This window comes from Polypterus senegalus, chromosome 5 (assembly GCF_016835505.1).
Source record: "Polypterus senegalus isolate Bchr_013 chromosome 5, ASM1683550v1, whole genome shotgun sequence".
Classification (NCBI taxonomy): domain Eukaryota; kingdom Metazoa; phylum Chordata; class Cladistia; order Polypteriformes; family Polypteridae; genus Polypterus; species Polypterus senegalus.
The window spans coordinates 158,444,428-158,467,599 of record NC_053158.1 but is presented as its reverse complement, the minus strand read 5'-3'; the positions used below and the strand labels follow the sequence as shown (position 1 = coordinate 158,467,599).

The 23,172-nt window shown below is 37.0% G+C and overlaps 1 protein-coding gene across 11 annotated transcripts in view; it reads right to left on the bottom strand.

Annotated features, from left to right (window-relative positions):
• pfkpa (phosphofructokinase, platelet a) overlaps positions 1-23,172 on the bottom strand; it is a 104,129-nt gene that overhangs the window by 20,611 nt on the left and 60,346 nt on the right. For 4 of the 11 annotated variants that reach the window (XM_039753538.1, XM_039753539.1, XM_039753548.1 and 1 more), the window contains 7 exons: positions 20,787-20,851; positions 20,292-20,361; positions 15,445-15,462; positions 12,457-12,603; positions 7,893-7,963; positions 5,711-5,798; positions 689-841 (listed from right to left, as the gene is read on the bottom strand). In XM_039753538.1, coding sequence (XP_039609472.1) covers positions 689-841; positions 5,711-5,798; positions 7,893-7,963; positions 12,457-12,603; positions 15,445-15,462; positions 20,292-20,361; positions 20,787-20,851 — 612 coding nt within the window. The remainder of the gene's footprint in view (positions 1-688; positions 842-5,710; positions 5,799-7,892; positions 7,964-12,456; positions 12,604-15,444; positions 15,463-20,291; positions 20,362-20,786; positions 20,852-23,172) is intronic. The other 7 variants (XM_039753547.1, XM_039753544.1, XM_039753546.1 and 4 more) reach the window with 3 other exon arrangements.

Genomic DNA, 23,172 nt, shown 5'->3' with positions numbered 1-23,172 from the left:
GATATAACTGCATTATAGCCAAAAAGAAACTACCGAATTGCACTGCATGCACAAATGATGATTACACTTGCATTGACTGAAATAATATCAATGTTTGAAAGACGTGCACAAAATAATTTAAGGTTATATACTTAGTTGCTGCAACATTAGAAGGCATGCAAAGCAAATGTGAAAAATCAGTCAACACCACAGAATTGGTTAAAAGACATATGCCATCCACACAGGTATTAAGAAGCAATTCATGTGCAGCCAAGACAATAAACGTGTAATGTCACATGCCACCACACTGCATGCTTAAAGCACTACTCACCTGTAGACCTTGGCAATGGTATTCTACTGTCCCAGCATCACACACATGAGTGAAACTCATTTGCAAATTATTGCATTATTTTTCTGACACATGCTCACACGGTGTGTGCGCTGTTTACTGTAGCAGTGCAATTCTCATTAAACATTTATGAATTACACTTCTACAGCAATTCCTTAAACAATTTAATCTATTAAGCTTTATAGTTCTATCAAAGATGAGCACACATATGTTCTATGGCACTGATGGAATGCATAGCTAGTGATGCCAAATACAATTGAGGCTGTCATTATCCAAGAGAAAAGTGATGCTGGCAAGTTAAAGCATCTTAATGCAGTGTGGTGGTCATGTTATTAGGCACTGGGCCCAAGACAGACTTACATCAGTAATAGCGTTCAGAGCTGTATCTGCACCAATGCTGAAATCTGAACCAGGCACATTGTTGGAGACTGTAGCGGGGACCATAACCATGGGGACACAGAACTCGTCATATTTCCCACGTGCGGCTAACAGTTCCGAGAGTCCCAGGTAGGCCTGCAGGGCAGAGCCACGTCAATCACAGATCAAAATATTAAAGGCAAACACATGGCAGGTGCTAACGGGAGAGCCATTTCCACCACAGCAGATAGTAAGACACAAGAGAGGTACCAGATGACATTGAAAACAAAAGTAAAAGACATGAAGAAAGTGCATTATTCTACCTTCTTCTATAAAGACATCTGCACTAAAATTAATAAGAACATTTAGCTAAACATTAATTTAAAGCTAAAAGCATCTGAACTGAAATCTGACATTTGCAAACAATGCAGGTAGGTTATGCCTTGAAATGAAAAACAAAGTTGCACTGCACATTTCACTGATGTCTTTAAAAGTTTCCAAACATAACATCTAATTACAAGATGAATTGTTTGACTAAATAAAGAAAAGGATCAGTTTCCAGTGAGTTTTAGCAAAATGAAGAAAACATAAAAAATGGAATGACAGAAATGGAAGCAGTGAAATGGCACTTTCCATGTTCAGCATTACTGCCATGAATCATATATTCAAATAACCCAAGTATAGTGCTGATGATTAAAAAGTTGTATGGCAGTGTCAAGATACACAAGTCTTACTTTGTAACAGAAGCAGAAATAATGCAAAATACCAGAAAGCTATTATAACCAGCATCCAGCAGATGGTGATGTTTCATCTGCTGCGAGCATTGGGGTCTCCAATGCAGTTCCCACACAGTACCCTTGGAAACCAGCATTTCTCTAGACATATGCACACAAACTTTAAATAAATGTTACAAATTTATTTTTGAAAATGATATTTTCTTTTGGTAGCTAAATATACTGCTCAAAAGAATTAAAGGAACACTTTTTAATCAGAGTATAGCATAAAGTCAATGAAACTTATGGGATATTAATCTGGTCAGTTAAGTAGCAGAGGGGGTTGTTAATCAGTTTCAGCTGCTGTGGTGTTAATGAAATTAACAACAGATGCACTAGAGGGGCAACAATGAGATGACCCCCAAAACAGGAATGGTTTAACAGGTGGAGGCCACTGACATTTTTCCCTCCTCATCTTTTCTGACTGTTTCTTCACTAGTTTTGCATTTGGCTACAGTCAGTGTCACTACTGGTAGCATGAGGCGATACCTGGACCCTACAGAGGTTGCACAGGTAGTCCAACTTCTCCAGGATTGCACATCAATACGTGTCATTGCCAGAAGGTTTGCTGTGTCTCCCTGCACAGTCTCAAGGGCATTGAGGAGATTCTAGAAGACAAGCAGTTACTCTACGAGAGCTGGAGAGGGCCATAGAAGGTCCATAACCCATCAGCAGGACCAGTATCTGCTCCTTTGGGCAAGGAGGAACAGGATGAGCACTGCCAGAGCCCTACAAAATGACCTCTAGCAGGCCACTGGTGTGAATGTCTCTGACCAAACAGCCAGAAAGACTTCATGAGGGTGACCCAAGGGCCCCATGTCCTCTAATGGGCCCTGAGCTCACTGCCCAGCAGCATGCAGCTCGATTGGCATTCGCCATAGAATACCAGAATTGGCAGATTCACCACTGTTGCCCTGTGCTTTTTACAGATGAGAGCAGGTTCACCCTGAGCACGTGACAGAAGTGAAATGGTCTGGAGAAGCCATGGAGAACATTATGCTGCCTGTAACATCATTCAGCATGAGCAGTTTGGTGGTGGGTTAATGATTGTCTGGGGAGGCATATCCATGGAGGGTCACACAGACCGCTACAGGCTTGACAAAGGCACCTTGGCTGCCATTAGGTATCAGGATGAAATCCTTGGACCCATTGTCAGACCCTATGCTGGTACAGTGGCTCCTGGTGCACAACAATTCCTGGCCTCATGTGGTGAGAGTATGCAGGCAGTTCCTGGAGGATAAAGGAATTGATACCATTGACTGGCCACCACACTTTCCTGACCTAAATCCAATAGAACACCTCTGGGACATTATGTTTTGGTCCATCCAATGCCACCAGGTTGCACCTCAGACTGTCCAGGAGCTCAGTGATGCCCTGGTCCAGATCTGGGAGGAGATCCCCCACAACACCATCTGTCATCTCATTAGAAGCATGCACCGATGTTGTCAGGCATGTATACAAGAACACAGGGGCCATACAAAGTGCTGCGTACAATTTTGAGTTGCTGCAATTAAATTTTGGCAAAATGGACTAGCCTGCCACATAATTTTTTCTCTCTGATTTTTGGGGCGTCTTTGAATTCAGGGCTCTGTAGGTTGATCATTTTCATTTCCATCAAACGATGTGGCATCCTTTCGTTCCTAACACATTATCCAGTCTATATCAGTATAGATATCCAGGAGGATTTCTTTTTCCCATTGAGATCTGATGTGTTTTCAAAGTGTTCCTTTAATTTTTTTGAGCAGTTCATGTGATAATAACAAACATGAGTATTTTAGGTTGCAGTGTATAATACAAATATTCTGGGCATTAGTAGAAGGTCTTTTACTTTTATTTCCAATTCAAGACTTAGGCTTATGTTAGTTAGAGCTGTTTAGTGTTTATCTTTAATGTACTTTGAGACAGTTTATTGTTGACACTGTTGTTCTGCACTTATTGTTTATCTTGTTTGGTATTTGAAATTATTATGTTGCCATCAAATGTTGATTCGTCTTTTTGCTTTGTATAGAAGCATGGCTTTTATGTTTGCTAAAAATTCAGCAGCTTAGTATGTGGATTCTGAATCTTTCTGATGAACTAGTTTATCTGGACTATATTCACTATAAACACAGGATGAATACAGTTTATCCAAGTCAAATAAATGGCAAAGTATTTACATCTTATCTTGAGCTCTACATATTGACTTCTCATTAAAAACCATTCATGCAGTGTTATGTGAAGATCCATTAACCAAAATCTTAGTTAAAACCAAGCCATTTATAAGTAGTCAAACAGATTTAAATGTTCAATGAATTACAAATGTGGCTTTTATTGACATTTTATCTATATTAAAAAGTACAGCATTCATTACTTGTTAAAAATTTTAATTCATATTTATTAAAAGAGCTTAAAGAAGACTATAATATGTCCTTTAGTCCTGTAATCTGAATACCTACATGCCCCTCTTGTGTCAAACTAGTAATATCTGGCATAGTTTGCAAATATTTGTGTATTTTACACAGAAGAATGAGTATGTTTACAATAATTTGCATTTTATAATTCTTTCTCATTACATATTTTGAAATGTTTGGGATGTCTGTTATTAATCAGATGAGCACAATGACATGTGCATCTTCTTGCTCCACCTTTAAAAGATGGCAGAACACATGTCAACATTGTCAGAGTGTCTGATCAAATTCTTGAAAGAAACATTTTAAATCAGTTCTTTAAGATTAACCAATGTGCAGAAAATCCAAGTTATTGTAGGACCCTGCAACCTTTATTTTTGACAATGAGTTTGTTTCATTTTGGTATATAGTTTAAACAATACTTTTGGTTCTGACCTTTTAGAATGATTACTGACAGTTGACTGTTTCCCCATTTGATTTAGATCCATGTCTTCCTTGTTTGTTAGCTCTTAATTAAATATTATCAACTTCAGCAACTATCTGGGTATTCACAGCAACGAGCATCTGGTCCTAAGCTGCTTAATGAGACTATGCTGAAGGTGTTAAGAATATCATACCTTGTGGATTGATGTTCACCATGAAAATTACATGAAATAAAAATCGGTAGTGGTCTTCCCAAGACTTTCTCGTATACTCAGATATGGGGATGGATATTTGAGGAGTAAACTGCCTGGTTTTTTATATTATGTTATTATATTATTTTATTATATTATATTTTTATATTATGTACATTAAAGACCCATCAACAACAAACCAAATTAATAATATCTTGAACAATTATTCTTAAATTAAAGTTGAAAAAATCTGACTCTGCAGCTACATGAATAAAAAACTAACACTACTGGTTAGCGGAAATAACTCAAAAGTTGATAGAAATCTACGTTTTTGAAATCTACGTATTGTGTTTACATATCACACACACACCGACACACAAACATAATTCCAAAAATGGTATATTAGGACTCAGGGAGGTCTAAAACGTTTAGATTCATCAAAATCGAATTTTTGGACGATTACAATACTTTCCCTACGAGAAAGTAAATCGGGCTCAGGGAGGTCTAAAACATCGAAATTCATCAAAATCTCGAGGTCAAATTTTTGGACAATTACAATACTTTCTGTATACTTCGTATACGAGAAAGTAAAAAGTAAAACTACTAAAAACTGCTCTGAAATGAATAATTTTCCCACTAATCTATAAAATAAACCAAGTAAATAATTTACAAAACAGAAACTGAATTAATTTTGTGAAGCTAATAATATTAATGCTGTTATAACATCATAAACTATATTGAATTTTGTTGCAATTAGTATTTTTAAGGTTTACTCTGCATTAATTTACATACATTTATGGACGTCATGGTTATAAGACAAATAAACTGACAAAGTTATTCCGTTAGTGAATGGCTTACAGTATTTCTATGTCACATGCGATTCTGTCAATGGTTTCTCAGTCTTTGAAAGCACGTGATACTGTTACATACGTGTTACATAACAATAATTTGTGAACACTGTACCATATACTTTTGACACTGTTACGTGACTTTTTAATCAGCAACACTATACAGTATTGACTAAATGTCAAGCAATATATATATAAATTGAATCACTTGCAAAAAAAACATTTTTAACAAACATTTAATTTTAAATTCAATACAATTTCCAGCCTTACACAATGCAAAAATAAACTTTTACAATATTTACATTTGGGTATAGTTCTGTCAATTATATATTTGAATGCAAATGAAATATCCTGAAATAATCTGTAATAATAATTCACCAGGCACTTAGTGAAGAATACATACCTCAAATCCACCAATCACTAACAAGGCATTAATGTTATTTATTCGCATTTGTTCAGCGATTTTTTCAATATACTTTGCTGGAAGAGTTCTAAGGAAAGTAATACAATGTGATTATTAAGCACCAGGAAATCTGTTTCATTTTACTTATTGTTATACATTCTAGTATTATGAAATTTACTGCTTAACACAAGCAAGTATATAAACATGAAAAAAATATATTAAAAAAAAATATGAGCATCTGCAGTAAGTCTAGTGGACTTGAATTAAGTTCTTATAATCGCTGAATCTTGTCATTCATTTCTTTTGGAAATTTTACCATTTAGTAAGTAAGTAAACATTATGTAACAATAATATTTAAATAAAATGTCATTATACACATCAGTGGTACCACCACGGTTTAGTAGTAGTTCTGCTGCCTTAGGTTCCCATCCTAGCCGAGGCAGTACCAGATCCCGAGTCTGCATGTTCTCCCTGTGTTTCTCCTTATCCTCAAGTCTTTCTCCAACATCCTTAAAGATATGCAGGTTAGACAGGTTGATGATTCTAAATTGGCACAATGTGGGTGTGTGTGAATGCCCTGTGCTGGACATTTCGCCAGTCTATAGATGATTTCAGTATAAGCTCCAGCTGAATTATACAACAGGCTTTATAACCAAATGGTTAAGGAATCATAGCAGAAACACTAATGATTAATTCCTCACCACTGACTCACTGTCTGGCCGACAAAAAGTCTCAATGAGTAAGTTACTTGACCTGACTTTAAGTCTGAAAAGTGTAAACATGTGCAAATTTAGACTTTATGTGTATAAAATACTGTAGAATGTTTCTCCCCATGAAAAATCTGTTCATCAATTTTACACAGGAGATGGAATAAGAAAGAGAATAGGAGAAGAACCAATCCTGGGTATGCCAACAGACTGTGGTACAGCACACTTACTCAGCTCATTTGTATGTTTCAGATTTTGCAAAATTGAGAGCCAGGAGCTGGCCCCACTGTACTTGGCAGGGATACACAGACACCCCACAATGACTACAGCTATTATGCTGAAGCTCTAACCACTGTGCCACTGTATAGGCACCATAAATAGTATAGATATATTTGTAAATTGTGATTCCTTTTGAACTGCATACTATAAATGAATATTACCACTGCTCTAATTGAAACTTGGAGGCTGAAGTTATTCACGCATTGGAAACATTACACACAAATATTTTACTGATTATGTGCTTTCACTGTTACTGAGAGAAACACTGCTTGATCATGGAAGTATTTTTAATTTACAGTCTTCATAGCTTCACTGTGCATGTAAACCACATATTTTAAAAGGTCATGTAAAAATATCTGTCATATCTAGAAAAAATTTCAAATGGTTTGTAGTAACTTTTAAAAGATACAGGTATAAAATATTTCTGTAGCAATACAATTCAGTTCAACATAATGAAAATCCACCCATCCATTATCTTAACCAGTTAATATTACTGTAAGGTTCCAGGCAGAAGTATGCCCCTGCCATATATGGCATAAAGCTGAAAAAACCCATGGACGAGATATTGGACAAGTACAGGGTGAACTTATTGACTTTAACAAATATATTGGCATTTCTGAGTTGCCAACCTGACGTTTTTAGGGTGTTGAATGAACCTGACAATCCAACAAGAAAGTGAAAACCTAACACAAACTTTGTTTAATGCAAGAGTTAATATCTGGTTCACATGAACTATAAGACAGCAACCCTAACCACTGTACAAATATGCCACCATGCAATCAAAATACACTCAACCTTTATGGGAGTAGCTCAATCCAGTCTCACATGGCAGCAACCAACCCAATCAACATCTGGCATAAAACAGAAACCAATCATAGACAGGGTGCCAGTCTGCTGGAGGGCACATAGATGTGAAAACCCTCTCACTTATAGAGAACCAACTAAAATCCCCAATCAACCTAACCTGCACATCTTTATGATGAGAGAGAAAATCAGAGTACCCAGAGAAGTCCCTTAAACACATACTCCAATGGATGAGTTGGCTGGCAAAGAAGCTATGAGGAAGCTGCACTAACCACTATGCTTCCATACCAACCACAAATAAAAAAGCCACTCAAAAATAACAGTAACTTTAGCCAACATTATGTAAATATATGCATGGGTTATTTAAAAATAAAATGTAATTGTGCCTTTACCGTTTTGTGCCCAGCAGAGATCCACCTTGACCAGTCCAGCCACCTACATCTCCCCAGTTAATCTCTTTTATCTTTTGCAAACAAATAAGAAAGGGATTGTATTAATATGCATCATGTAACTTTTCAACCCTAAGCTCATGTGCATAAGAGCTCTATTTGTGTTAATCCCAACAATTATACAGTAATGATATTACAGTCTTAATAGTATAATTCTCTGATACAATGATTTACAACTAATGGTTTTGTCATAAATGGTTTTAATCTTAAGATTAGGCTAACTTCTCTCTTTTTCCAACTTTAGTTTCAATTTTGGGAAGGGGTAGATGATCTACGTGATGATCTGAGCCCTTTTTGAATTACTACCTTTATTATAGCTGCTATATAGTCATATGAAAAGGTTTGGGAACCTCTCTTAATTCTTTGGATTTTTGTTTATCATTGGCTGAGCTTTCAAAGTAGCAACTTCCTTTTAATATATGACATGCCTTATGGAAACAATAGTATTTCAGCATTTTCACTCTAAAACTCCAGCAGTTCACTCCCAGATAATCGAACAAGACATGAGCTGGGAGAACTTAGTGAACGTTCTGCGACGGTGGGAGGTGGAATAGCAGGCTGCTTTGTGCTTGTCTTAACACTAGAAATACCAGAGTCTACGAAAAAACTCATAGATCTGGCCCACCTTAAAACCGTTCTCACCTTTCCACCACCTTCTTTTGTCTTCTAAATGTGCCGATTAAGACAAGCAGCAAGCATCCCGCTATTCCATCCCCCACCGTCGCAGAAAGTTCACTAAGTTTTCCCAGCTCATGCCTTGTTTGATTATCTGGGAGTGACTCGACTGCTGGAGTTTTAAAGTGGAAATAACAGATCGTTATTTGGAACACATGCATTTCATGTGTGCTCCGTTTCTACAGTAATCTGTGTAAACACATTGTTAAAACAGAAACTTTTTCATATTTTAATAATAAATGTTACAAAATGTAGGCATAAACTATATAATGAGTGAAGCCTCATTTCCAAAGATCAAACATACCACTGTTATCTTATTTGTTGAGATCAGAGTAAATTATTATGCAGGCTGAGATGGGTTCCCAGACTTTTTCATATGACTGTACAAGAAAACAGTGCATAGTATTAATGTGCAAAATGTAAGTAATCATAATGTTCCTAACAAACCCTAAAAAGAAGCACTACTTCAGACAAAAAGAAAACAAAAGATATCTTATTCCCAGTTAATCAAAACAGGTTAATCAAATGTCCAGTGACTGGTGAAATACTCAAATATATAGTTTTAATTTGTGATTAATGACTACAAAGGCACTGTTTACTACGTTACAAAAACAGTGTGCTTTCCACAGTTTATGTGTACATGATAAAAAAAATGTTAAGTGATGTAACTTGGAGACTAATGCAGCCAGCTTAACATCTAAAGTTCCCATATTAATCTCACTTGGCATTGCAGAGACCGCAATGCTTTCCCACATTAAAGAACATTTAATGAAGTACAGAGATTCACTTAACCATTAAAATCATTTAAGAGTAAAAAAAATCCAAACAAGTAAAATTCTTGTAGACTGGGTAAATATTTGAGGGCCTGATTATATTATTTCCTTCACAACTAAACTTTTTAAACGTAAAAGATAAAGTGAGTGAAAGCACCTTCTTCTGCTGAGTCACTGCATGGCAGCAGGTAATTTATAGAATCAGAAAGCAAAGTTGTACTGTACAATCTTCAAAACCCTCAGAATTAATATCCTCATTGATGTTGTTTTTTTTAAAAGGAAACCAGTTTTATTAGCAAGGAAACATTTCTTCAAACATAGTGAAGTTATAAACTGAAAAAAATGTGATCAGTTTATTAAAAGTAGTTATGTTAAACTGTGCCATAATGCAATATGGTTTACATTCATTTAGGGGTGGATGGTTAGAACGAACAAATAAAAAATGAGACAAGAACAACCAGAAGGGAACTGAGGTTAAAGGAAGACAGATAGTGAGTGAGGCAGGATCGGAGTAGAGCCAAGCGAAATGGAATGAAGGCAGGTGATCAGGTGTGAGCCTTGGGGCCAGGAGTGACTCAGTGTGGGGTGCCTCCCGCAGACGCTGAGGGACATGCAGCGGGAGACATAATCAGCATGGCATGGCACTCCAGGGATGCCAAAGGCCTGGCAAAGGGGACCCCAGCCAGATTTTGAAGGCTCACTGCACCTTTCGAATAGGTGGTTCCTCAGTTGCCAGTTCCCATGAAGGGTAAACAAAGGAGACATCAGCTTTAAGAAGGCAGCATTGGGGCTCATATTTTACAAGAACTCTCTGGGATTTTAAACTTGCTTTTATGGGTTTATTTATGATATCTTAACCTCCACATTTTCTCATGGATTATTTATTTACTGAAGATTAATTTGAAGCACTGCACTGTTTTGGACACTGTTTATGTGGATTGTTTCAATAAAAGCACTTGAACACTTTTTACACCCACCCCTTGCTGTAAATGTGTGTCCTCATTTGCCCGGCTCATCTCGGTCTCATCTTGGTCTATGACTATCAATGGTGTCAGGTTCAGGTGGCTCCCAAATGCAATGGGGAAAATGGAGCCAAACCAGACGGCAGTGTGTACTAAGTGAGCCTACCCCTTTATAAATACTGCCCAGAGTGATGGGCATTTTAGCCTGATTAGTGAGTTGATGGTAGCTTCATCATTCCAGTAACTGTACATTGGATAACTTTGGTTTGACAACATATGCATTTTTAAAGCTGACAAAGAGGACAAATAAAAACTATGTCTTGTCCTGTTGGTGCTTGGCACCAGCGTGAGTGAGAAAACGAATATGCTACACTATCATCAGTTCAAGCCAGAGAGGTGAATACCTGCTATGAAACCAAGCTGAGCAGCAGGACATTAATAAACATTTCAAATCATCAATATGCATGTTATTTGTTAAAGTCTAAAAACTATAGGCAGATACATTATACAACAAGCTACCCAAACTGTCTGAATGTTTAACTATACCAGGATATGGATTTTTGGTCATACTGCCCCATCTAACCAACAATAATGAACTGGATGTTCTTGCTGGAGAAATAATGACACACTAGTTAGTTGTGAGCAGCACAGTGGCACAGTGGTAGCGCTGCTGCCTCGCAGCTAGGAGACCTGGGTTCGCTTCCCGGGTCCTCCCTGTGTGGAGTTTGCATGTTCTCCGCGTGTCTGCGTGGGTTTCCTCCCACAGTCCAAAGACAATGCAGGTTAGGTTGATTGGCGATCCTAAATTGGCCTGGGTGTGTGTCCTGCGGTGGGTTGGGATTGGCTCCAGCAGACCCCTGTGTTCGGATTCAGCAGGTTGGAAAATGGATGGATAGTTAGTTGTGACAAAGTACATCACATGACACCTCTATGATTTTATGGTACAGTTCTTATCCATTTGCATCAGAAACTTTGAGGGTTTTACTTAATATAACATCTTCAGCATACTGCTTCATTCTGAAAAGAACATCTGTTTATTTTCTTGGGTTTTGGGAAGCACTTCTTAGTTACTATCAGTCTGTTGGGTATTCTGAAAGTCATTTTTCAGACAAACTGGACTACTATTTATTAGTGAAACGATTTTCTTGCCAGAGAGTGGAACGATTTATGCCACACTGTTGACATTTGTATTGACTATGGGAGAATTTTTATATAATATTTTATTTGAATACATCACCAAAGCACAATCTATAGTTAATAGGTTCATGGGGTTAGCATTGTCACACAGAAAAAGCACAGTCAGTATCTGATTTGTACAATGATATCTTTTGGACATGTCACATTTCTTCTGCCCACTTTTGTAAGTTAAAATGACCTCAACCTAACTGTTTACCATACTGTTTATAGAGTAGATGTCACATTACACAACTTCTAGCCAGAGGATATGACAAAGCTGACAATTGCCGTTGCTGATCTCATTACAGAGGATGTCAATTTATACAACTAGAAACCTCTGAGGATGTCAAATTACCTGACTGTGAAAGCACAGTTTCATGCTTTCAAAGAATCATGTGCTCATTCCTTTATCTTACAGCCAATAACGTGCTTCCTGATGGAGCCAGTGTTGTATAAAGGGATAACAGGAACAGAAAGTTTAGCTGTACTTTCTGTACTTTTTTCTTTTTTCCATTATGCTGTAGTATGTAAAACAAGACATCAGAGAGATGAGGCTCTCTTCTGTTTGCGAGGTCCAAAACATCCATATCCCTTATTCTTCATTACTGCATTATATGCATTATACTTCAGGTGGGTGGTCATTTGTTGTCAGCTCTCATGCACACAGTGCCAGTCCCTATGACTTAAGAGAGAATCAAATCTAATTGATTTTGTTGGGGCGAGTTGCAGACTGAGTGAAATGAGTCTCTGGGGATGCTGCAACTGCCCTTAACTCTTAAGATTATGTAAACAAAGTCTATGACTAAAAATCGCTGGAAAATGCAGTGTCACATGACCTTAAGGTTTTTCAAACATTTTCCTTTATCACATTGTTATCACATTACAGGCATTTTTGTAAGTATACTTTCTTCAACAACATACCTGTCCTCTAGAAAATCCTTCAAAGCCATCATTCACAGCAAACATCTTGTGTCCTTCTGTAATGCCCACTCTTACTGCTGAGCGGACAGCCGCATTCATACCAGCGGCAGGTGCTCCAACATTCAGCACTGCCACATTGAAACTGCTCTGCAGAGACAAATCAAGATAAGCAATTAGCAGCAATACAGTTTTCCCCTTGGTAGATATGCAACACTTGATCTGAGATCAAATGAAATAACTAATGATGAGATGACACAGGCTGATAGCTTAATAAGTTTAGTACCCGCTATTGACAGAATGACCGGAACCTAGTTTGTCATTCCAAGCCTTAAAGTCTATGCCCATTTGGTTTCAAAACCTCAATGAGGAAGATCTGATCCTTGAGTATATACCTAATAGCAAGTGTCAGTTTCCACTGTACCTACAAAAAAAAAGCCCTTGCTGCTACAAATTGTTTGCTCAGTAACATATGTGACTGCAACTGGTGATGGCAACTTTATTGCGATGTTTGGTATATTATACAAAACGCTAAAAATACAAACAGAATGTATCTGAAAAGAAATTTTATAAATGAAATATACAATGTTAACTGAGGATCATTTTAATAAACACAGCAGATATATTCATGCATTCATTGCAAGGATTCATGATTTCATCAAAATAGTACAACTGTAAAATGTTACATGAAAAAATAAATATATTAATAGAAAACATGCTACATGCAGAACAATCAGATCAATTATTGCATATTTCAAATACAAACACTGTTAACTCTTGAGTCTCAGCTCTTCATTACCTAACATAAGCACCTAACTTCTAAGCAATTCTATGTCCTACATGAGCAGCACTGCATTTTGCCAGCACATACAACCCAGGGAAGCAGAGCTTTATTGAATGAATGGCTATTAAATGCAAATATTCATGCTGCAGGGGCAGAATAACATTGTGGAAAATGGCAGATGACTAATTCTGTGGAATAGTTTTTTAAACAAAAATGAAAGAGCCACACTGTCAATCGTTTTCTGTCTTTCTGTGTTGATCCTTTTCTACCCTTATTTATATCAATTTTTACAGTGACATTTTACATAATACAGGTATGAGATCATTATCTAAAAGCACAAAGGCATCTCCAGTTAACTATTTCATTGTGCTACTTCCTTTTAACAACTAGAGTCATTCAGTGATAAAGCAAGAGCATTTAGTGCTTCTCATGTTCTCATGTTGCAGCTAGTATGTTAACATTTATACTTTTCTACATTGTGTATTATGGCAAAAGACAATAATAATAACAGCTAAGTAGCAATTTACAAGGAAAATGGAAATTGGAAACTATAATGCAGAAATAGTTCATTGGAAACGAAAGATGACAACAGGGATGAAATCACTTAACAGAGACTAAAAAGATCTAACTATCATCCACCCTTACCACTAACCAACAAATATAAAATATTTTTAAATAAATGCTGAATTGTTTTTTGTATTTATATACTGTGCATTTACAATTTTATAAAATACAATTAAACAATATCCTGGTAATATAAAATGTGCAGAAGTGTTCTGTCTTTTGCAGATTTTCAGAACTCTGCCACAATCAATAATTATGTGTCTGTGAAAGTGCGAAAAGCATTTAAAAAGTATCAGTTGAATTGAGTTCAAGTATCAAGCACGTACAAACAGTAACAATCATACAACTACAGTTAAAATGTGACAAGATGCATCAATAGGCATACATATTTAAAGCATGGCATCCATTATTTTGTAGGCTAATTAAATTATCTGCCGTCTACTTGGAATTGGGAGACAAAATAAATTATGAAGTTATGGCGTGTGAGAATAGTATTTGAAACAGAAACAATGGGTCTTGAAAGATGACTACTGTATCTTTATACACCTTGTCTTGTCTCTCTTTATGTATACAGGTTTATCCAAGAATATTGTTACTTTTAGTTATATATTCTATCAACATTCCAGTTTGCTTTTAAGTTTGTACCTCCGTGATTATTTGTAGTAATCAATTACCAGAGTTTAGTGTTCAGTTTTAAAATAATAAAAAGCTGAACAAGTAAGGTCAGGTTAGGAGACACAATCCATACATATAAATAAATCACTTCTGAAACACAACAGTTCTAATTTGGTGTCAAATGTGATATGTTTTTCTGTTAGTGGAACATGTTCTGTTTAAAGTGCAGATTATTGGTCAGCCTTCAGAAATGACTGAAAGTCATTACTTCCAATGTAGAGATACATGTGATGGCTTGCAATATTGTAGATGACAACACAAACAATATCTTGACTGTCGCTCTTTTTAAAAACTATATACTTGGCAGAAACTCTGGAGGTTTATTCATTGGCAGTCCTTGGGGAAACAAAGGCAGCCTTTTATATGTCATTGCCTTTTTATATACATAAAAGATTTTCAATGTATGCTGTAGGTTTCAGGTTGAGGAGTGTTAATATCACTGATAAAAAAGTAACAGTTGTTGACATGGATATCTTAGAAGGATAAAGGAAGACAGTAAGCTTGAGAGCATGAGTGTATAAAGTAAGGCTTACTGACAGCATCCAAAGTAATTATAAGGAAATCTACTGCCCTATAAAGTAACTTCTGGTAAGGCTTCATAATATCTTTACTGTGCTCCCATTTCACAACAGACGAAATATGTGCTCTTGAGGCATTTCTTGATCCTTTCTTTTTAACAATTCTACTCGCATTTTAGGTATGATTTATTGTCCTTTTTATTCTGCTTATTCTTTGAAAGACAGACATTTTCACAATATAAAGAAAATGAGCCACTACCTTTCTATCTTGGTTATTAGGAAGTTTGTCCAAGTGTTATGAGGAACTGTATGAAGCGTGGCAGCAGCTAAAGAGTATATGTAAGCCAGGTTAATGTCTAGGGTCATGCAAAAGAGGGTGATAAATTCTTAGAACGTGCTAATATCTATTTAAGCACCTAAGACTGAACCACCGTGCTATTTATTACGTACTCTACATAGGGCCTCATCCTGTCAGCCAGAAAGAACAGAAACATTAGATGTTTGTTAATGTCACATATTCATTTTAGAAACAGAATAGGAGAAACATGCATTAAATGAAAAATTTCTTCCAAGTTGTTGTTATTAAAACCATGCTGGTTCACATGAGGCAGGCAAAATAAATTAAATTACAAACACATCAAGTATCATCAAATAAAAACAATCCAGCAATTTTTAATTGTGCAGAAATGCACCTGAACAGTAATGGATAAAACGTCCCACCTAATAAAGGCAAAGAACATGAACAATACACATTTGTTAATGTCACATAATGATTTTAGAAGCAATGACAAACAAGCATGCTAATGAAAGACTTTTCCTCAAGCTGCTGCATTAAAGCCTTGATAGTGTGTATCAGGTAGGCAAATTAGTTAACTGCAGTGATGAATATTAAACTTAACAGGCATACAGCATGAAAAAAAACTAACTAACAATTCAACAATTTTTTATTATTTAGAACTGCATTTAACCAGAAATTGACAAAAAAGTCACACCCAATAAAAGCAACTAATGAATTCTGAGAAAACTTCATGACCTAGTGCTACTCGTGCCAAAGCTGCCATCCTGTTAAATAACTATCTAATTTCCTAGGTGTGTTTTGCATATAACAGGTTGGCAGAAAAGAAAGTGACAACTTGATAAAGGTATCTGTGTAAAATTCAATAATTCCAAAATATACTGTAAAATGCAAGCACTGGAAAAATGTTCAAGATGTGTTTAAATTCAATACATTAACTATTATAGGCAAACAATGGAGATAATTTCAGTATGGTATATTGTCAATCTCAAGGTCGGTATTGTGTAACATACTGATATCTGCATATGGTTGAATCTGGGTACTGACACAAAACTATGAACCTTTAAGTTCCAAATGTTTCTGGGTTCCTGTGATAAAAAGCCTCAGATGTAGAATTCATGATTTTAAAAGGTCACACTAAAATTCACACACAAGCCAATCTAGCCATCCAAAGTCACTGTACTCTGAGCTAATTTTAATTTTAATTGATGGAAAGCATAGTTTTACTCTTCGTAATCAATGACTTTTAAAGCATTTTTTAATGCAAGTGGAAGTTAGAGTGATTTAAAGGCACTTTATGTAGCCAATTAACAAGACCCCTTTATTTTTATCAGGAATTGGTACAGTAAAGGTAATTGTTAACATTGCTGATTTTTAATGACATGTAGACAAAATGTTGGATATTATGGCTGGTCTGTACACTGGTACAGTGAGTGCTGTGATCAGGGCACTCGAGAGACTGAGTGAGGAGTCTGAGTGTCTGGGCTTGCAATTGTCCTGGATAAAAAACAAGATCCAGGCCTTTAATGACCTCTTGGGCATGGCCATCAGCAGTGTGTCTGTTTGCGGACAGAGTATTGACCTTGTTGAGAGGTTTACTTACCTTGGCAGTGACATTCATATCTTTGGTGACTCTTTCTGTAAAGTCAGTAGACGGATTGGGAAAGCATGGGGGGTCATGAGGTCGCTGGAAAGGGGTGTGTGGCGCTCCCAATATCTATATCTTTAGAGTCCTGGTGCTTCCTATCTTGCTATATGGTTGTGAGGCATGGACGATATCCAGTAACCTGAGACGAAGACTGGACTCCTTTGGTACTGTGTCTCTCCGGAAAATCTTTGGGTACCATTGGTTTGACTTTGTGTCGAATGAGCGGTTGCTCATGGAGTACCGAATGAGGCAAATTACCTGCATTGTGAGGAAGCGTCAGTTTCAACACTATGGCCATGTGGCGCGTTTCCCCGGGGGTGATCCGGCTCATAAGATCCTCGTTGCTGGGGACCCAAGTGGCTGAACCAGGCCAAGGAATCGCCCACGTAACACCTGGCTGCAGCAGATGGAGGGTCACTTCCGGAGGGTAGGACTGGACCGCATGTCTGCCTAGAGGGTTGCCAACCGGGATCCCGAGTTGTTTCGCCGTGTAGTGGGTGCGGCAACACACTGTACCAGTGCATTCTCCCCAACTTGACTTGACTTGCAGACAAAATCATTTGTCACTGCATTTTTAAAATAGTCTTTAGCTTAAAGTAATTCTGTCAGTAGGCTGGAATTCTGCACATAGTAACAAGATATTGCAATCTTTCAACTTGAAGGGCCTGAATAAAAGTTTTGTCTCATTTGCACAAAATGAAAGCCTTGTTTTCTTACCACAAACAATAAAAAAAGAGTTATCCAATGGATTGCTATTTTTTAAACAGACTTCTTAATTTACTGCATGTTCAGACATTTTTTTTGCAAAATGTTGCAGCAATGATCACTAGCTACAACTGGAAAGTCGGATTACTTTTATAACCAACTATGTTAGCATTGTGCACCCTTATTAAAGATGTTCATTAGGCTCTATCAAATACTTAATCATGGTCCTTAAAAGGATAGATTTTACAGAGCACTGAGTGGAGACGTAATCCTGCCCGATGACCACTGATATCTCTTCCACTTCATACTGACTCATCTATTCTGACTCCTGCATCATATATGAAAACACTAAAAACAATAACAGAAAGTTGGCATCGTTTGACCATCTGTTGCCCCAAGAAGCACAGCTGTGTCATCCTCAGAATTTCAAAGGATTGTTCATCTCTTTTTTCGAAAGAGTTATTTTTCCAAACATTAAAGGGGTATTTCCCAACTAGAACACCAACCTTTCTCATACATGTGTTTTATTTATTTCACGGTTGTTTTTAGATATATTCTTAAATACAAGGGTGTAAGCATCTTCACCAGCATTTATTGATGCAGTCCCATTCTGCTTTTCTTACAGATATTTGGCTCTTATACTTTTTTTCACTGATATTTTCATCAACATGCTACTTCGAGCCAGACTATCAGATGTCAAAGTAGATGGTGACAAACAGAGCACCAGATCATCTCTTCTTCTATTGTGATGGGGGATGTGCAATATGATAATGTTTGATATTCAGTGGAGGAAAGATGGTCTAGGACAGTCAAGTCTTGACTTTAGATTTTCAGAGGTTTATTGGACCATTCTGGTCTCCACTCTTCCATTGTCAATCATTTAGACCTGTTGTTAGCATGATTTCTATTTAAAGTACCATATATACTTGCGTATAAGTCGGGTATATAAACCCGAAAAAATCGATCATAAAATCAGACCCTGACCCCGTTCAAAAACATGACACATATATTTTTTTTTTTTTACATCTTCTTGCTTCTCCAATCTCACACCAGTTTCTCAGACACATCGAATTTTATTGCAGCAGTGCAGTTACTAATTTCTTTCGCAACTTCAACGACTTTTAATTTAAAACTAGCTTCATATTTTCTCCTGATTGAACGCTCCATCGTAGAAAAGGGATTCTGTTATGATAAAGGTGTATGAGAGCGTGAGATACAAAAAACACTAAACAGTGCAAACGTCACTTCAGAATAGTTTGGGTATAACCGTGTGGTCACGTAGGCCCAATACATAGAAAAAAAAGTCATTGTGCTCCGTGATTACTCTCTCAGGTGGGCGTTAGCATATCATAATCTGCTGGACCAATAACGTGAATTTTCTGCATTAGACTTATACGACCAACATTATAAAATACCGGAAATTATACAGTAAAATCAAGCCCCAACTTATCCGAGGGAGAACTTAAACACGAGTATATGCAGTACTTTGGTCAAAATTAATGGATATTTCAATTCACTCAAAAATAAGTGTATTTTATATTTAATAATCTGTTATTGTTTTATACGTGTAAACCCTAAGCCTCCCTTCAGTGAACAATGCTGTATCAGAATATCCATCCATCCATCCATTATCCAAACCGGTATATCCTAACTACAGGGTCACGGGGGGTCCGCTGGAGCCAATCCCAGCCAACAAAGGGCGCAAGGCAGGAAACAAACCCTGGGCAGGGTGCCAGCCCACCGCAGTGTATCAAAATAAATTAAATTAAATTGAATTGGTCAGATTGCTCACTAATGCTTTGTTGTAAATCAAATCCTATTATAATAAACAATATCAAGGCAAAATACCTGCACTGCCTTAAGTTTTAGGTAGCCTATAAGATAGAGTAAAACTGTTTGCACCAGAAGCACTTTCTAATATAATCATGGTTTCTTTTTAGTATTATCAACATTCAATCCAAAGACACAAAAAAAACTCTTTTTGCTCTGGTTGTGATAAGACATTTCAAATAAAACAATGATTAAAAAAACACATAGTGGGTAGCAGCAGCTAGCACAAGTGAACCACTTCAAATACCTTGCCTAAGTGTTTGAGGCAAGAGGTGATTGGGAAACAAGAATAAAGGAGAGAGTTAGAGCAGGATTGATAAAATTTAATTAAGTGGGAGAAGTTATAAACAATCAAAGATTCTTAAACAATTAAAGTTTCCAAGAAAACATAAGTATCAGTTCTGTAAGAGAGTAGTCTAACCAGTGTTGCTGTATGACTGTTAAACTTGAGTCATCAGAAAGATAGAAGAGGAACAAAAGAGATATGCATATGCTCCAATGGATCCTTGTGGTCTCCTTATGAATAAATAAGGAAGTCCACACAATGACAGGAGTCAGATGTATTTTGGAGAGTCGGATGAGATAGATTGAGCATGCTGCATGCAGTAGAGGGGACAATCCTATTGCAAAAGTATTAAGTTTTCAGTGGAAGGAAGAAGATCATGAGGAAGACAGATGCTTAGGTAGAGAGACCTGGTGGCAAGAGGTCTAAAGGTACTGGATCTGAGGGATAATTTTAGATCTGGATGGCCAACCCCTAACAAATAAAGTGAAAAAAGAAGAAGCATCTAATTAGACATTAATAATATTCAAACTTACATGTGGAAGCTCAGACTGGGGTTTCCGGTGTGCAAGTAGTTTGTAAGTATTCAAGTTGTTCTCAAAACTCCTGTAATAAAAATAAGTAGGTTACCCAGGGACTTAAACATAGCTCTGCTCATTTTCAAGTAACACCCTTTACAAAACAACAGGTCTAAATGTGAAACGAGTGCTCCTCTCCTTTATTTGCTGTAGCTTGTAGATATCTTGTGACAGATAAAAAGTTAAACAGAGCACAAGGCAGTGACAGCAAGAAAAAAAAATGACAGCACTTCAGATGGTGGCATATAAATTTAGAACAGGCTTTAGTAGGTCATTTTCAGACATTTCACTGCCTGCAAGAGGTACAGCCACAAATAAATACAAAAGACAGGAGACAAACAAATATTGCCAGCAAAAATAAAACAAATATTGCCAGCAGGAATGTTTACTGGTAGACCTGATGCAACATCTGACATTTCAAAAGTCATCTTTTAAAAACAGTACATCACAGACCTTCCGCGTAGACGGACAGCTTCTTCAAACTTCCCTTCATCCATGGCTTTCTGTACTTCTTGAGTCTATATGATATAAACACATACGCAAATAATTTTTGATATTCAGTTTTACACATGTATCATAAATCAGGAAGCATCACAACGTTAAATGTTCATAACCAGATGTAAATAATTGCAAGTATTGCAATAAGGCTGCTTTTCTATAAGAAACTGAGAATCATTATTTTACCGAATAAAACTGGGTTCTGAAAAATGAAAAAATTATATTTTCTAAATATTGCCTGATTTATTTTTGCTTCCTCATACCTTCAGGAATCTGGCTTTAATACCCAACTCTGTCACTGTCTCTGGGAACTCTGCACATTCTAACCATATCAGCGTGATGCTCTCCAAATTCTCCCTGCTCCCCAAAAATTTGCACGTCAGTTTAACTAACATCACTTAATTGTACAGCAATCCATGCCTGCCTCCCACCTAGAGTTAGCTGCAACTACAACTGGCTCTGGCCACCCAAGATCATGTAATAATAAAATTGTACAATGCAAACAGTAGATATTCACTATAAGATTACATTTTATGTTCATTTAACAATGGGTAGTTGTGAAATGGCAGCCTATGGGAGGGATCTTTGGTAGTTATGCAAATCTCACAAAACGCATTAATTCTACCTGAATTTTATATCCAGTGTACATCATATATAACATTAACTTTGAATGAAGAATCTATATAAATAAGCCTCATAAGTATCTATTATATAATAAATGCCAAAGTGTGTGTGTGTGTATATGTATGTGCATTTATGTTTCCACTCCATCCAAGCAATGTGCCTGGTCATTTTGGCTTTGGTGGCACAACTAAAAGAGGAAGTGTGAGTGTCATACACACAAGGAGGTGTGGGAAGTGTAGGAGCCATGCTGAAAGTCATCTTCAAAGATGGGAAGTATAAAAGTGGTCAGGAGGCTATCAAAGCATCTCAAAATGACTGGGTCTGCGAAGCAGGCTTTACAGTAGCCCACTCAACTGTCGGAGCCCTGGACAAGAGAGGTTCAGACACACAAGGATACAGAGAAATGGTGTAAGAAGGTAGATGTAAGGCAGGAGATATCAGATATTTTTAAATCTATTCTATTGTCCGTTTCTCACAGGTGTCATGGCTAGTCAAAATAAAATAAAAACATAAGTAAATAAAAAAGTAAAAATAAAGGTTCGGCCAGCATTTATTGCTGGGCACAAAGGCCTGGCGAGGCATGCCAAACAAAGGTATGCATAATCTAGGGAGAAGCAACATTTGCCACTATCTGCTACAGCAGCGGTACAGGAACAGAGATATCCAAATCATTCTGTAGTAGTCCAAGGGATCATAAAAAAACTCCCGAACACTTTGCAGCTTTGCTGTATCAGATATGTGTAGTATGCCAAAGATTAAGCCATGTATATCTAAGTACATGCAGCCAATAAATCACTTATATTAGATTGGTTGACGTGGTAATTCTACAGCTAATACATGTAATGACCACAGTCAGTGCCTTGGGAATGCATATATTTATTCATATAAAAGCCTTGCCCTGCTTTACATATTGGAAGAGCTTCTTCTTCTGCTGCTGCTACCAATGTCAAAATGTTATTTATCACAATATACTCCACCTTTACCAGCTTTTTACTTTTAGCAAAGGTTTTTCTGCATCTCATGAAAACTTCACTAATACTCTTTTTTAGTTAAATAGAAATATTCAACTCTGGGCTTTGTTACAACCAGACTCCCCTTGACATATTTTTTCAGGACAGGCTTGCCATCTTCTTTGTTCACCAACAGTGCATTGGCAAGATAGGAAAAACTGCTCTGCTCTTGCCTGAAAAATATGGCTCAACTTGACAACAATAAAAAAGACTAATGGAAGCACCCGCAAACAAGAGAAAGAAGAAAATAGTCATGACATAAAGTGGAGTATGATATTTGTGTAGCATTGCCACATAAAAAAAGTATATATTTTTCTTTTCTTCTTTTCTCTATGTAAAATCCCATTGTCAAAAAAAAAATATACGGAAGATAAGATAGGTGGGTTAGATAGAGAAGACCTTTTGGGAGGTACAGGGCTGTTATTTACAATTTTCGTGAGTGCCATGGAAACAGACGCACTATTTAAATAGAGGCGGGAAAAGGCAGGAGGAAGAGAAAAAAAAGACAGCCCGAGTTTTATGGTGAAGGAGGAAAGGACATGACCATTCTAAGTCCAGGACAAAGATTTGTTTTCGGGGAGCACCACAAGTCAACTGCAGTCTGGGGTGGCCACCTCGAAGTTTCCGGATACACTGAGGATACCAGGAAAAGGATCGCAAACAGTGTGAGCGGTAAATCTTTTTATTCTGGGATTGGCATGCCAAAT